Source organism: Neoarius graeffei, chromosome 5 (genome assembly GCF_027579695.1).
Source record: "Neoarius graeffei isolate fNeoGra1 chromosome 5, fNeoGra1.pri, whole genome shotgun sequence".
Lineage (NCBI taxonomy): Eukaryota > Metazoa > Chordata > Actinopteri > Siluriformes > Ariidae > Neoarius > Neoarius graeffei.
This window is the reverse complement of record NC_083573.1, coordinates 41,619,902-41,636,497: the sequence shown is the minus strand read 5'-3', so window position 1 is coordinate 41,636,497 and position 16,596 is coordinate 41,619,902. Positions and strand designations below refer to the sequence as shown.

At 45.2% G+C, this 16,596-nt stretch overlaps 1 protein-coding gene across 2 annotated transcripts in view; it reads right to left on the bottom strand.

The window, feature by feature from the left end:
• The window catches only part of deptor (DEP domain containing MTOR-interacting protein), a 121,439-nt gene that overhangs the window by 83,437 nt on the left and 21,406 nt on the right, over positions 1-16,596 (bottom strand). For both annotated transcript variants that reach the window (XM_060921728.1, XM_060921727.1), the window contains exons 3-4: positions 13,223-13,401; positions 12,667-12,790 (exon numbers count right to left, since the gene is read on the bottom strand). In XM_060921728.1, the coding sequence (XP_060777711.1) occupies positions 12,667-12,790; positions 13,223-13,401 (303 nt within the window). The remainder of the gene's footprint in view (positions 1-12,666; positions 12,791-13,222; positions 13,402-16,596) is intronic.

Here is a 16,596-nt window from a genome sequence, read left to right as displayed (position 1 = left end):
GTGTGAATGGTTGTCTGTCTCTCTGTGTCGGCCCTGCGATAACCTGGCGACTTGTCCAGGGTGTACCCCGCCTTTCGCCCGTAGTCAGCTGGGATAGGCTCTTTTATCCTGTTCTACAGGGTCGCTTGCTTGCGACCCTGTAGAACAGGATAAGCGGCTACAGATAATGGATGGATGGATGGATGGACGGATGGATGGATGGACGGATATATATATATATATATATATATATATATGTCCATCCATCCATTATACTTTATATCTTCATGCCACTGTGTAATATCCTAACATCCACAAAAAATATATAGTTTGTATGTGTGTGTGTATATATATATATATATGTTTCAGTTAACAACACAACATCTTGTACTTTCTAATTCAGATGGCTGAAGCACAGCAAACAAAAAGCTATGCTTTGTAAATCAAGTTTTAATCTGATCTCATACTGTACATCATCATTCAATAACAACTTTGTATCATTTAACCCCTTAACCTGAACCTCACTCTCATAACTATATATCCTATTGGCTTTAATATACAGTAGTAGCTATAATGTATAGTGTTCTGATTTAATAAGGTACATAAAACTAGAGTGGTCTGTATAAAGGGTCACCCAAAAGTACAAACAACAAATAATTAAATAAAACAAATAAATCTATCTCCATATTAGTCAACTTGCATGGCTATAAATGTGAACTTGCTTATCCCAGCGTTATAACGTGAGATCAGACCTGCAGCTTAGCAATCATGACTTAATGACAGACCATAAGCAGAGATATACTACCCTGCCCTACTTTACACGCCACCGTTTCATTTTACAAGTCATTTAGCAGGGCACCAGACGTACTCAGCTTTGAGAATTTAGAACAATAACTTTTAGCACAATTAAGTACCATGAGGAAATGCTACGGCACTATTGTTCTATCAACAATTCATTTGATGGGATTATAAGGACAGCTTTAAGTATTGGGAATAAACAGCTGTAGCACTACATTCTAATTAACCTTTTAACTAATCCCCATCATAGACAGTATTTTAGCATGTCAACAAATGTTAATCTTCACAAAGTCCTCATTTAAAACTCCATACATTTTAAACAGTTACATTTTTTTTGGATAGATATAAGATTGCTGGCGGGTGGCACGGTGGTGTAGTGGTTAGCGCTGTCGCCTCACAGCAAGAAGGTCCGGGTTCGAGCCCCGTGGCCGGCGAGGGCCTTTCTGTGCGGAGTTTGCATGTTCTCCCCGTGTCCGCGTGGGTTTCCTCCGGGTGCTCCGGTTTCCCCCACAGTCCAAAGACATGCAGGTTAGGTTAACTGGTGACTCTAAATTGACCGTAGGTGTGAATGTGAGTGTGAATGGTTGTCTGTGTCTATGTGTCAGCCCTGTGATGACCTGGCGACTTGTCCAGGGTATACCCCGCCTTTCGCCCGTAGTCAGCTGGGATAGGCTCCAGCTTGTCTGCGACCCTGTAGAAGGATAAAGCGGCTAGAGATAATGAGATGAGATAAGATTGCTGGCCTTTCTTGATGTTGCACAATTCTGGAGTAACATGCTCACTGTTCATTTAGCTGCAAAGAGTCATATTGACGATTGATCAAAAATGGGAACTGCAACACGTGCTAATAGAGGCCCACTAGGGTAGGAATCACACTACCCCATGTGAGAGGGAAGAGCAGTGGATATCACACTACAGCACTGCCAGGATCTCCTTTTTATGCAAAAATGGGCTGGTTTAATCATACTCCACAGCCACAAAGATCTTGTTTTATAATTAAATCTTATACATTTTGTCTAACAACAAAGTGTAAATGTATTTCTACTGTAAGATATATTTCAAAGACTGGGAGAGGGAAATGAGAGTTATGAAGTGGATAATGTCCATACATCAGAAATGTGTGTGCACTATAGCGGCCTTGATTCCCATGTTGAGAAAAAGAAGAAAAATGCATATCCACTTTCTAATCCCCAAAATATTTGGGCTAGTTTTAGGTGTTTTGTGTGGATTTTGAGATGCAGTTGGCCTAGAGATTTTGTTGAAACCAATTATGGGTTTACTCTACATTTTCACTTGCTGTTATGCCTTTAACGTAAGTCAAAGGTGATAAACTCTTGACTTAAAGGTGCAGTCACTGATTCTAATACAATCCATCCATCCATCCATTATCCGTAGCCGCTTATCCTGTTCTACAGGGTCGCAGGCAAGCTGGAGCCTATCCCAGCTGACTATGGGCGAAAGGTGGGGTACACCCTGGACAAGTCGCTAGGTTATCACAGGGCTGACACAGAGACAAACAACCATTCACACTCACAATCACACCTACAGTCAATTTAGAGCCACCAATTAGCCTAACCTGCATGTCTTTGGACTGTGGGGGAAACCGGAGTACCCGGAGGAAACCCACACAGACACGGGGAGAGCATGCAAACTCCACACAGAAAGGCCCTCGCCAGCCACTGGGCTCGAATCCAGGACCTTCTTGCTTTGAGGTGACATTGCTAACCACTACACCACCGTGCCGCCCCCTAATACAATACACTTTTTGTCAAATTCAGCAAATATCTCCTCACAGTTTGCTATCATAGCTGTCTATTCTATGTGCATATAGAAAAAAAATACAGTGTTTGCACAAAGCACTGGATCTTTAAACGGGAAACAAACAAAGTGGCTTGGACTGGGCCACACAACACTATTCCAGCCAGCTACCAACAAGGGGTAGGGCATTCATGCTCACGCACAGGACAAAGGGAAGTGGAGAGGGGAGATGGGAGAAAGGGAGTGATGGGAGCGGGAGAGAGGGTAATCCACTCTTCATACCAGTTGGTGGTGGTAACGCACCAATTCGTTCTTTGTCAACCACCAATAAACCTCAAGGAGAAGAAGAAAGAAAAGTGGGCCATTGGCTGGGAGAGGCAGCTTCCCTAGTGGATGTGTGAGGAAGCAGAAAAAAAACAACAACCATAGCTGGCTGGCTCCCGTCCATCCTACTTTCCAATGGCAGTTTCTTGGACAATAAACTGGACTACATCTGACTCCAGCAGACTACTCAGCATGAGTTTATTCAGCTAGACCTCATTTAGTGCCAACAGAAATGCATCTCTTTGTGGTAAGGCTTGCATTGGTTGTTTGTGTGTTTACTTCAACACAGAATGGTGCAAGAACTCTGCGCTAGTTTCTAGCTACTACTAATTATTTCATTCACATTAGAACTGTGTACTGTATTTTTTTTAACTTTTTTAAACTTACTTACTATTACCCTGTTTTCATAATTATTGTACTATCTTGTGATGTTTGCACACGTGCACTTTATGGAGTCTTGTGTTGGTCTATGTTGTCTTATTTAGTTCTGTGTAGTCTCATGTAGTTGTGTGTTGTTTTATGAAGCACCATGGTCCTGGAGGAACGTTGTTTTGTTTCACTGTGTACTATATCATCTGTATATGGTTGAAATGACAGTAAAGCCACTTGACTTGATTTGATCATGGTATTTGTTTGTGCAACGTTTTCAAGTTTGCAAGCACAGTGGTTTATTTGGATTGATGCATAATATAAAATGCTATGCTAGGTAAAGTTACTGTCCTTGTTAGTTTAGCTACAAACATATCGTCCTCTTTTCGGTCATTGTAGTTTTGTAAAAACAATCTAAACAACTAACTCTCACTAGTTTTTACTCTCTTGTGGTTTGGACGATGCATTTGTGTACTTGCATGTTTATGTGATTGTTTTATAATATTTGTTTTGCTTCAGCTGTGACAAAGAGACATTCACTAGATCCTGCCATATTTCTCTTGTTGTTAGTGTCATATTTCTTTAGCAATGTGCGTCCATTAATCTGGGGGTAGAGCTTCAAGTACTGCAGAGAGGTCTGTATTGGTTTGGCTGTTGAGTTTGAATATCAACAGTCTTTCTCCAGAATTGATGGCTTTCCTTTTAATTTTGTTTGATGCTATGGTGCTATTAATGTCATCCTCCACCCATTCATCCATCCATTATCTGTAACCACTTATCCTGTGCAGGGTCGCGGGCAAGTTGGCGCCTATCCCAGGTGACTATGGGCGAGAGGCGGGGTTTCAGCCCTGTGATGACCTGGCGACTTGTCCAGGGTGTCCTGGACAAGTTGCCAGGTCATCACAGGGCTGACACATAGAAACAAACAACCATTCACACTCACTTTCACACCTACGGTCAATTTAGAGCCACCAATTAGCCTAACCTGCATGTCTCTGGACTATGGGGGAAACCGGAGCACCCGGAGGAAACCCACGCAGACATGGGGAGAACATGCAAACTCCATACAGAAACACTGGGCTTGAACCCAGAACCTTCTTGCTGAGGCAACAATGCTAACCACTACACCACCGTGCCTTAATCTTAATCTTTAGTCATATGCCATTGCTGATTCATGCCCTATCTGAGTCATACAAGTTAATTTATTTAGTTCTCTGTGCAAAGGTTGGATCTTGGTCTGTCACTAAATTTAGCTACTAATTTGTTTTACAGATACAGATACATCAGTGATGCAACAGGAAATCATGAATCCAAATGGGAAAAGGTCACAATGTGCATGTGTATGCACACTGTGACCTTTTCCCATTTGGATTCATGATTTCCTGTTGCGTCACTTTACAGATATTAAATGCTTTTTAAAGAGTAGGATGGCAAAGCAATGACAAGCAACAGCTTAAGATGATGGATCTTGTTTACTATGGATCAGGTCACAGAACAATTACAACTGGATGTAATTCCAAAACAAGGTCATCCTCAACTTGTCCTAAATGTCACATGCTTACCAAAATAAATACTCTGCAATAACCTGGTGACTTGTCCAGGGTGTACCCTGCCTCTCGCCTATCCCAGCTGACTATGGGCGAGAGGCAGGGTACACCCTGGACAAGTCACCAGGTTATTGCAGAGCTGACACAAAGACAAACAACCATTCACACTTGCATTCACACCTACGGTCAATTTAGAGCCACCAATTAGCCTAACCTGCATGTCTTTGGACTGTGGGGGAAACCAGAGCACCCAGAGGAAACCCACGCAGACATGGGGAGAACATGCAAACTCCACACAGAAAGGCCCCCGTCGGCCACTGGGCTCAAACCCAGGACTTTCATCCTGTGAGGCGACTGTGCTAACCACTACACCACCGTGCCGCCCCTCGTGTAATCATATCATAGATATTGTAATCACAGATTCGCGCCATCCTCCGGTTGGTGGCTTTTAGACAAATGTCATAGGAGCAGTCACACTCTTTGATTTAAAGATTTCTGACACTGTCAGAATACTATTATAATGGCAATAAAATCAGCTGCTGGACAGCATGTCACATTTTGCATCCTCGGACTAGGGAATTTAACTTATGACCAAAAAACTCTCTTTTTTCCCTGCAACAGCAAAATCAAGGCCAAAAATAGTACAGTGTAAAGCTGTACATGCCAAACGCAAGCATCAATGTCACTGATGTGATTATGCAAAAGAAGGCTGAAATATTGTGAGCAGCAGATGTCTCCTGCTGGACTTCATTTGGATCCTGTTACACACGAGCGGAGCTGAGCACACAAAAACGGCTGGATGATGGCAGGAGAGTGAGGCAATGTGCTGCTCCTTCTGGCTCTGCCTCTGCTTCAGCACAATCCTGAGATAATCTTCTCTCTTCTGTAGTTTATACAATTCAACTCATGTACTGAAATTGTTGGCAGTTTGCGAGTCTAAAATTTGAGTGCCTACAAACCAAACTCTTAAAGCTGCAAATATATCACAGGTAAAAGTTTAAAGGGAATGTAAGGAAGAACTGTATCATTATCATCATTAATAGTCATTATTGTCCTTTAAAACAAATGCCTCCCTTTATTGCCTAGAGCAAATCTCGAATAGATCATGCATTTCTTAAATTAGCTTTGGGTATCCAAGACTAATCCTGAATTTACTAACAAAAACTGAACAATTACAATTCCAGTACTGGTCAAAAGTTTGGACACACCTACTCTCTCATTCATATATATATATATATATATATATATATATATATATATATATATATATATATATTTGCATTGTGACTATTTCCTACATTGTAGAACAATACTGAATACATCAAAACTATGAAATAACAAATGGAACATATATGGAATTATGTGTGTGGCAGCGGGGGCGTGGTCAAGCGCCGGTCTGTGACGGGGGGCAGAGTCAGGGAAGGTAAGTGGCAGAATCACTACACCTGAGGGCAATTAACCCGTGTTTGTGTGTCTTCCCAGTGACCGCACCCTACTTAAGGAGGGAGAGCGAGAGCAGAGGAGTCTCTTCCCCGAACCAGACGCCGAGTGTGTGTGTGTCTGTAAATTTCCCAATAATTGTTAGACTGAAAAGTGTAGCAATAAAACGCCATATCAACCCAAACTCTGTCCTGCCGTCTTCTGTGCTCCACCCCTTTTACAAGAACCACGACAGTGGTGCTGAAACCAGGGAGCTGGAGCGCAGATGCCGAACCACCCCATGGAGTCTTCCCCGTTCACCGACCTGGTCCACGCCCTCACCACGGCCCAGCAAAGCCAGCACAAGGCGCTAGCCACCCTCCATAAGGAGCAGGAGCAGCGATTCGAGGCCCTGGTGTTGGCCCAGCAAGAGGATCAACAGGCGTTCCGGCACCTCCTCGCGTCGGCGGGGTCTACCAGCGCTCCCACCGCGGGCCCGTCCCACCTCATCCTGACAAAGATGAGCCCGCAGGATGACCCCGAGGTTTTCATCACGCTCTTTGAGCAAGTCGCGGAGACCTCGGGGTGGCCAATGGATCAGCTCACGGCGCGCCTCCTCCCCCTGCTAACGGGAGAGGTGCAGCTGGCCGCGCAACAGCTCCCCGCCGACTGCCGGTTGGCCTACGCGGACCTTCACCGGGCTGTCCTCCAGCGTGTGGGGCGCACCCCTGAACAGCAGTGCCAGCGCTTCCACGCTTTGCGCTTGGAGGAAGTCGGCCGGCCGTTTGCGTTTGGCCAGCAACTCCGGGACGCCTGCTGGCGGTGGCTGAGGGCCGACAACCGCGACGCCGAGGGGATCGTCGACCAGGTGGTACTGGAGCAGTTCATCGCGCGCTTGCCAACAGGAACCACGGAGTGCATCCAGTGCCACCGCCCGGCGTCGCTGGATCAGGCCATCGAGCTGGTGGAGGACCATTTGGCGGCGGTCCCGGCGGCAGGACAGCAGACAGCCTCTTCTCTTCTCTTCTCTCCTCTTCTCTCTCTCTCTCTCTCTCTCTCTCCCCCTCCTCCTGTGTCCCGTCCTCGCCCCATTCCCCCACCGCGGAGGCGGGGGCCAGCGCCACCCCAGCCGGCCCGCCGCACCTGCAGTGCCCTCCCGTTTCTGTCTCTTCCCCCCCTCAGGTGAGTGAGCCCCAGAACACCGGTGCAGAAAGGAAGCCCGGGCCGGTTTGCTGGCGCTGCGGGGAGCCGGGCCACCTCCAACAGCAGTGCATGGCAATGGAGGTGGGCGCAGTGGTTCGGATCCCCGATGCGCCAGGAGCCGCCCTCGATCGGGCCGGAGCGTATCGCATACCAGTGAATATTCAAGGGGATACATATCAGGCGTTGGTGGATTCCGGTTGTAATCAGACCTCAATTCACCAAAGCCTGGTGCAAAACGAGGCATTGGGGGGAGCACAAGGGGTGAAGGTGTTGTGTGTGCACGGGGATGTTCACAGCTACCCTTTGGTGTCAGTCAACATTTTTTTCCGAGGGGGAAAATGTATAGTCAAGGCGGCGGTTAATCCTCGCCTCACCCACTCAATAATTTTGGGGACTGATTGGCCGGGATTCGGGGAGTTGATGAGCCATTTAGTGGAGAGTGGGTCCTGCCATACTTCAGCAGGGGGAGGTCCCGGTGTCGCCTTGGCGGGAGCAGCTGTCACAGAGCCGTCTACGTCATCTCCGCGTCAGAGTGAGGAGCCACAGGCTCCTCCTCTTTCTCTTGGGGAATCCCTCGTGGATTTCCCGTTAGAACAGTCGCAAGACGAGACTCTGCGGCATGCATTTGACCAAGTGAGAGTAATCGATGGTCAAACGCTCCCGCCGAACGCCACCCCGTCCTTCCCCTATTTTTCTATTATGAAGGATAGATTATACCGAGTGACGCAGGACACTCAGATGAAAGAGCAAGTCACGCAGCTTTTAATTCCAAAGAGCCGCCGGGAATTGGTATTCCACGCGGCTCACTTTAATCCCATGGCTGGACACTTAGGGCAGGATAAGACACTAGCCCGAATAATGACCCGATTCTATTGGCCGGGGATTCGCGGCGACGTTCGTAGATGGTGTACGGCGTGCCACGAATGCCAGTTAGTGAATCCAGCGGCCATTCCAAAAGCGCCTTTGCGCCCTCTACCATTAATCGAGACCCCGTTCAAAAGAGTTGGGATGGATCTCATCGGGCCATTAGATCAGTCGACATGAGGGTACCGCTTTATATTAGTTCTGGTGGACTATGCAACGTGATACCCGGAAGCAGTGCCTCTGCGCAATATCTCAGCACGCAGTATTGCAGAGGCGCTCTTCCGCGTTATCTCCCGAGTTGGAATCCCGAAAGAGATTCTGACTGATCAAGGCACCACGTTTATGTCATGGAGACTGCGCAAACCGTATGGGTTATTGGGGATTAAGCCGATCCGCACCAGCGTGTATCACCCACAAACGGACGGCTTAGTTGAACGGTTCAACCGCACCCTCAAGAATATAATTAAAAAATTCCTAAGTGAGGACGCACGTAATTGGGATAAGTGGCTCGAGCCCTTGCTGTTTTCAGTACGAGAGGTTCCCCAAGCCTCAACGGGGTTCTCCCCATTCGAATTATTATATGGGCGTAAGCCGCGCGGCATTCTAGATGTGCTGCAGGAAAATTGGGAGGAGGGACCTTCACAAAGCAAAAACAAAATTCAATACGTTATGGACCTGCGCGCAAAACTCCACACCCTCACCCACCTAACCCAGGAGAATTTGCGGCAGGCCCATGAACGGCAAACCCGCCTGTACAACAAGAGTACTTGCCTTAGAGAGTTTGCACCGGGAGATAAAGTACTTGTACTGCTGCCCACGTCGAGCTCCAAATTGGTCGGCAAGTGGCAAGGACCCTTTGAGGTCACACGGCGAGTCGGGGACGTCGACTACAAGGTGAGGCGAACGGACAGGGGTGGGGCGCTACAGATTTACCACCTCAATCTGCTTAAACTTTGGAATGAGGAGGTCCCCGTGGCATTGGTGTCGGTGGTTCTGGAGAAGGTGGAGCTGGGGCCGGAGGTTCAAAAAGGAGCATTAGTGTCACATACCCCTCCGGTCCCCTGTGGAGACCACCTCTCCCCGACCCAACTCGCAGAGGTCGCCCAGTTGCAGACCGAGTTTTCGGATGTGTTCTCGCCCCTGCCCGGTCGCACTAATCTCATAGAGCACCACATAGAGACGCCCCCGGGGGTGGTAGTGCGTAGCCGCCCTTACAGGCTACCCGAACACAAAAAAAAGGTGGTTCGGGAAGAACTCGAGGCCATGCTCGAAATGGGCATCGTCGAGGAGTCCCACAGTGACTGGAGCAGCCAGGTGGTCTTGGTACCCAAGGCTGACGGGTTGGTCCGGTTCTGTGTGGACTATAGAAAAGTCAACGCGGTGTCTAAATTTGATGCGTACCCAATGCCTCGAATTGATGAGTTGCTTGATTGACTAGGCACGGCTCGCTTTTATTCGACACTGGATTTGACAAAGGGATACTGGCAGATCCCCTTGACTCCACTATCCCGACAAAAGACGGCCTTTTCCACACCGTTCGGATTACACCAATTCGTCACACTTCCGTTTGGGCTGTTTGGGGCGCCCGCTACGTTTCAGCGGCTGATGGACAGGGTCCTCCGCCCCCACGCCACTTATGCGGCCGCCTACCTCGATGATATTATCATCTATAGTAATGACTGGCCGAGGCACCTCGAACATCTGAGGGCCATCCTTAGGTCGCTGAGGCGAGCGGGGCTCACAGCCAACCCAAAGAAGTGTGTGATTGGGCGGGTGGAAGTACGGTATCTGGGCTTCCACTTGGACAACGGGCAGGTGCGTCCCCAAATTAACAAGACCACAGCAACTGCGGCCTGCCCGAGGCCCAAGACCAAAAAGGGGGTGAGACAGTTCCTGGGGCTGGCTGGCCATTATCGTAGGCTTATACCTAATTATTCAGATGTCACCAGCCCGCTGACTGATCTGACTAAAAAGGGGGCCCCAGATCCGGTCCAGTGGATGGAGCAATGCCAGCGGGGTTTCTCTGAGGTAAAGGCCGCACTGTGTGGGGGGCCACTTTTACACTCCCCTGACTTCTCTCTCCCCTTTATGTTGCAGACAGATGCGTCGGACAGAAGGCTAGGGGCTGTTTTGTCCCAGGAGGTGGAGGGGGAGGACCGCCCAGTCTTGTACATCAGCAGGAAGCTGTCAGTGCGTGAGGGGCGCTACAGCACCATTGAGAAAGAGTGTTTGGCAATCAAGTGGATGGTCCTCGCCCTCCGTTACTACCTGCTGGGATGCCCTTTCACCCTCTGTTCGGACCATGCGCCCCTCCAGTGGCTCCACCGCATGAAGGATGCCAACGCACGGATCACCCGTTGGTATCTGGCACTCCAACCCTTTAATTTCAAGGTGGTCCACAGGCCGGGGGCGCAGATGGTCGTGGCGGACTTCCTCTCCTGTCGGGGTGTGTGTGTGTGTGTGTGGAGTCGGCTGCAGGCCGGATGGCCGCCCGGCCTGAGTCGGGCGGTGGGGTTATGTGGCAGCGGGGGCGTGGTCAAGCACTGGTCTGTGACAGGGGGGCGGAGTCAGGGAAGGTAAGTGGCAGAATCACTACACCTGAGGGCAATTAACCTGTGTTTGTGTGTCTTCCCAGTGACCGCACCCTACTTAAGGAGGGAGAGCGAGAGCAGAGGAGTCTCTTCCCCGAACCAGACGCCGAGTGTGTGTGTGTCTGTAAATTTCCCAATAATTGTTAGACTGAAAAGTGTAGCAATAAAACGCCATATCAACCCGAACTCTGTCCTGCAGTCTTCTGTGCTCCACCCCTTTTACAAGAACCGCTACAATGTGGTAAACAAAAAAAAGGGGCAGCACAGTGGTGTAGTGGTTAGCACTGTCGCCTCACAGCAAGAAGGTTCTGTGTTCAAATGCAGTGGCCGACGAGGGCCTTTCTGTGTGGAGTTTGCATGTTCTCCCCGTGTCTGCGTGGGTTTCGTCCAAAGACATGTAGGTTAGGTTAACTGGTGACTCTAAATTGACCGTGAATGGTTGTCTGTGTCTATGTGTCAGCCCTGTGATGACCTGGCGACTTGTCCAGGGTGTACCCCGCCTCTCGCCCGTAGTCAGCTGGAATAGGCTCCAGTTTGCCTGCAACCCTGTAGAAGGATAAAGGGGCTAGAGATAATGAGATGAGATATGAGATGAGATGAGACAAAAAAAAGGGGCAGCACAGTGGTGTGGTGGTTAGCACTGTCGCCTCACAGCAAGAAGGTTCTGGGTTCAAATGCAGTGGCTGACGAGGGCCTTTCTGTGTGGAGTTCGCATGTTTTCCCCGTGTCTGTGTGGGTTTCGTCTAAAGATATGCAGGTTAGGTTAATTGGTGGCTCTAAATTGACCGTGAGTGTGAATGGTTGTTTGTGTCTCTATGTGTGCATCAGCCCTGCAATGAGCTGGCGACTTGTACCCTGCCTCTCGCCCATGGTCAGCTGGGATAGGCTCCAACTTGCCCCCCACACGGGATAAGCGGTTACAGATAAAACAAAAAAAAGGGGAAAAATATGTTTCATATTTTAGATTCTTCAAAGTAGCTACCGTTTACCTTGATGACGCTTTGCACACTATTGGCATTATCTTAACCAGCTTCATGAGGTAGTCACCTGGAATGCTTTTCAATTAACAGCTATGCCTTGTCAAAAGTTAATTAGTGCAAATTCTTGCCTTCTTAATGCATTTGAGATCAAACAGTAAATAGTAAATAATAAAAATACAGTAAACAGCCCTATTCCACAACTATAGTAATCCATATCATGTCAAGAAGCGCTCAACTAAGTAAAGAGAAACGGCATCCATCATTACTTTAAGATATGAAGTGACTTTTAATTAATACAAATAAAGAAAAACCATTGAATTACAAGGTGTGTCCAAACTTTGACTGGTACTGTAATAAAAGTGATCTTTTGCGAAATATTAAATATCTTAACACTAAATATCTTTTACTACATTGCAGTTTGAAAGTGTGTATTGTTGGACTTATATTACTGGAGTTGCAGAAATTGCTCAAAAGTCAAAATCAGAAAGAAAAAAATCTAGCTATAGAAATATTAAGCAGGATGTTGCAATAGACAAGCTTCTGTGCTTTTGAGTAGAAAAAAAAATTAACAGGCAACAACTTGCAGCTAAAGCAGCCACTGATTAATGAATCAAGTTGGCACAGACTCCATCTCTCAACCTGTTGGAAGCCTGTGTTTCTATGGATACTGTTAATTTACCAGAGAGGACCAAAATGCACAAAAACAATATGTACCGATGGGCCTTGCACATGAAAAACAAAAACAAAGTGCAAGGTAGAGTGGATTTAAAACATGATTTGATCACTGTTGTTATAATTAGTCATTTAGAGTTCAGGGGAAATAAAAGTGTTTACTTCTCATATATCCTCTGGCCTCTCATGAAAACCTTAGCCTCACTGTCCAGAGGAAACGTTCCGTCATCTTTCCTGAAGCGGTAAAACAGCTTCATGTCTTTGAACTCCTTGTGCTCATCACAAACTGCAACAGACAAAAATAAACACCGGGTTAACATCTGGATGATGAATGGTGAATTAACATCCACCACTGAGAATGCACGTGTTCCTTAGCCTAGTTCCATGACTGCTGGTGATCCAGATGTAAAGTACAATCTTGAAACACCTGATTGATGGATTTTTAACCATTTAGTTTGGTGATGCAAAGAATCCAACAACAACTCTTACTATTACTTGTATATGAAAGAATATCTGAGATGGAAAATGATTGGTTGATTTATTGCAGTAAACAACAAAAATGCTTGATGATTCATGTACCTAAAGATTCTTCATAAAAAAAACAATAGTTCTTCTGTGGCATCACTCTAAAGAACTGTTTATGACACCTTTATTTTTTACAGTGTGTATGTGTGAAAAGGAATCCAATCCTGGTTTGAGGAACTCGAGAAGAACCCACCATGATGGATGATGCTTTGATCCAGCAACTTCTGCATGATCTTGATAGCCATGTCTCTGTCTGAGGCCTCCTTGTGCTCAATCAACCAATCAATAAGTTCCTTAGCCACAAAGCAGTTGGGGTAGGTACGGAGATGATGCCTCCGGTCTTTGATGACTTTTCCCTCATGGAGCCGCAATCTGGAAAATCCCACAAACAAATGTACTAAATAGGATGATGGCTTGATTTTCATGTTAACAACATGAATTAAGCATGAGTAGCTGTTGGTTAAATGTTCAATGATAAGCAGAATTTATATGAAGGAGATGAAGGACCACCATAGCAGTTGGTAAAACACTTCTTAATTATATTGAAAAATAATAAACTATATAGTATGATGATCCTCCAAGAAAAGAGACCAAATATAAGGCTTTAAATTATTTTCCAACCCTGATTCCATAGACCTTCTTTGCATAATTCGTTTATGCTGCTAATCAGAATATTTATTCACCCTTTTTTGATGTGTTAGCTCAGTTAAAACACTGAGGTCCTGATTTATGAAAGATCTGAGTGAGTAAGATAAAAAAAAAAACAACAACCAAAAAACCCACTATTGATTCATATCTACATTGGAGTGTGTCTCTTAAATAAGAAAAGTAAGATAACTATTTTGTGTGGTTGCCTGAATGACTATCCAGTATAGAATGTTTTTACCAAAAAATGTCAAATACAGTGGTGCATGAAAGTTTGTGAACCCTTTAGAATTTTCTATATTTCTGCATAAATATGACCTAAAACATCATCAGATTTTCACACAAATCCTAAAAGTAGATAAAGAGAACCCAGTTAAACAAATGAGACTAAAATATTATACTTGGTAATTTATTTATTGAGGAAAATGATCCAATATTACATATCTGTGAGTGAGAAAAGTATGTGAACCTCTAGAATTAGCAGTTCATTTGAAGGTGAAATTAGAGGTCAGGTATTTCTGTAACTTCTAAGCAACTGAAGGCCTCCCTCACATTGGCTAATGTTAAATGTTCATGAGTCCACCATCAGGAGAACACTGAACAACAATGGTGTGCATGAAATAAGAAATTAGAAATAAGGCTGTCATCCAAAAAAATGGCAAAGAAAGTTCAACACAAATAAACATTCTGAATAAATTTTAAAAATTACATAAGCAGTTAAAAATATCATTAATATACAGCAACAATTTAAAAAAGCCCAAATAAGCAATTTAAAAAAGTATCATTAACCATGGCTATGGCCATAATAAAGCATGAAACAGTTGGAAATTTTCCAGGAATTTGACCCATGAGCACACTGTCTCCTTACACAGTAAGGAGGCTGATGAAGGAGAGAAAAAAGGGCCAAAGATCACAGTTTTAGAACTGCACAGCTGAATCTTGTGGTTGTTGAGTTTCAAAATCGACTGTTAAATGGCACTTTCATAACAACAAGCTGTTTCCAAGCACTATTTGAAAGAAGCCCTTCCCGAAAGACTAACAAAATGCAGTGCCTAAACTACACCAGTTGTCATTGAAACTACATTTGGCATAGTATGTTGTGGACAGATGAGACTAGCACAAACCCTTTTAGGTCGCGTACATCATCAGTAACAAAGGACACAGCATATAAGGAAACTGATGGTTAATGAATCAAACATACTTCCAAATCAACACAGAAATATTTAGAAATTTTAAAGAAACACAAAATGACCATCTCAGACTACAGATTTGAGTCCTACTGAAAACCTGGCGTCCATATACAGTGGTGCATGAAAGTTTGTGAACCCTTTAGAATTTTCTATATTTTTGCATAAATATGACCTAAAACATCATCAGATTTTCACACAAGTCCTAAAAGTAGATAAAGAGAACCCAGTTAAACAAATGAGACAAAATATTATACTTGGTCATTTATTTATTGAGGAAAATGATCCAATATTACATATCTGTGAGTGGCAAAAGTATGTGAATCTCTAGGATTAGCAGTTAATTTGAAGGTGAAATTAGAGTCAGGTGTTTTCAATCAATGGGATGACAATCAGGTGTGAGTGGGCACCCTGTTTTATTTAAAGAACAGGGATCTATCAAAGTCTGATCTTCACAACACATGTTTGTGGAAGTGTATCATGGCACAAACAAAGGAGATTTCTGAGGACCTCAGAAAAAGCGTTGTTGATGCTCATCAGGCTGGAAAAGGTTACAAAACCATCTCTAAAGAGTTTGGACTCCACCAATCCACAGTCAGACAGATTGTGTACAAATGGAGGAAACTCTAGACCATTATTACCCTCCCCAGGAGTGGTCAACCAACAAAGATCACTCCAAGAGCAAGGCGTGTAATAGTCAGCGAGGTCACAAAGGACCCCAGGGTAACTTCTAAGCAACTGAAGGCCTCTCACACATTAGCTAATGTTAAATGTTCATGAGTCCACCATCAGGAGAACACAGAACAACAATGGTGTGCATGGCAGGGTTGCAAGGAGAAAGCCACTGCTCTCCAAAAAGAACATTGCTGCTCGTCTGCAGTTTGCTAAAGATCACATGGACAAGCCAGAAGGCTATTGGAAAAATGTTTTGTGGACGGATGAGACCAAAATAGAACTTTTTGGTTTAAATGAGAAGCGTTATGTTTGGAGAAAGGAAAACACTGCATTCCAGCATAAGAACCTTATCCCATCTGTGAAACATGGTGGTGGTGGTATCATGGTTTGGGCCTGTTTTGCTGCATCTGGGCCAGGACGGCTTGCCATCATTGATGGAACAATGAATTCTGAATTATACCAGCGAATTCTAAAGGAAAATGTCAGGACATCTGTCCATGAACTGAATCTCAAGAGAAGGTGGGTCATGCAGCAAGACAACGACCCTAAGCACACAAGTCGTTCTACCAAAGAATGGTTAAAGAAGAATACATTTAATGTTTTGGAATGGCCAAGTCAAAGTCCTGACCTTAATCGAATCGAAATGTTGTGGAAGGACCTCAAGCGAGCAGTTCATGTGAGGAAACCCACCAACATCCCAGAGTTGAAGCTGTTCTGTACGGAGGAATGGGCTAAACTTTCTCCAAGCCGGTGTGCAGGACTGATCAACAGTTACCGGAAACGTTTAGTTGCAGTTATTGCTGCACAAGGGGGTCACACCAGATACTGAAAGCAAAGGTTCACATACTTTTGCCACTCACAAATATGTAATATTGGATCATTTTCCTCAATAAATAAATGACCAAGTATAATATTTTTTGTCTCATTTGTTTAACTGGGTTCACTTTATCTACTTTTAGGACTTGTGTGAAAATCTGATAATGTTTTAGGTCATATTTATGCAGAAATATAGAAAATTCTAAAGGGTTCACAAACTTTCAAGCACCACTGTACCTTATCA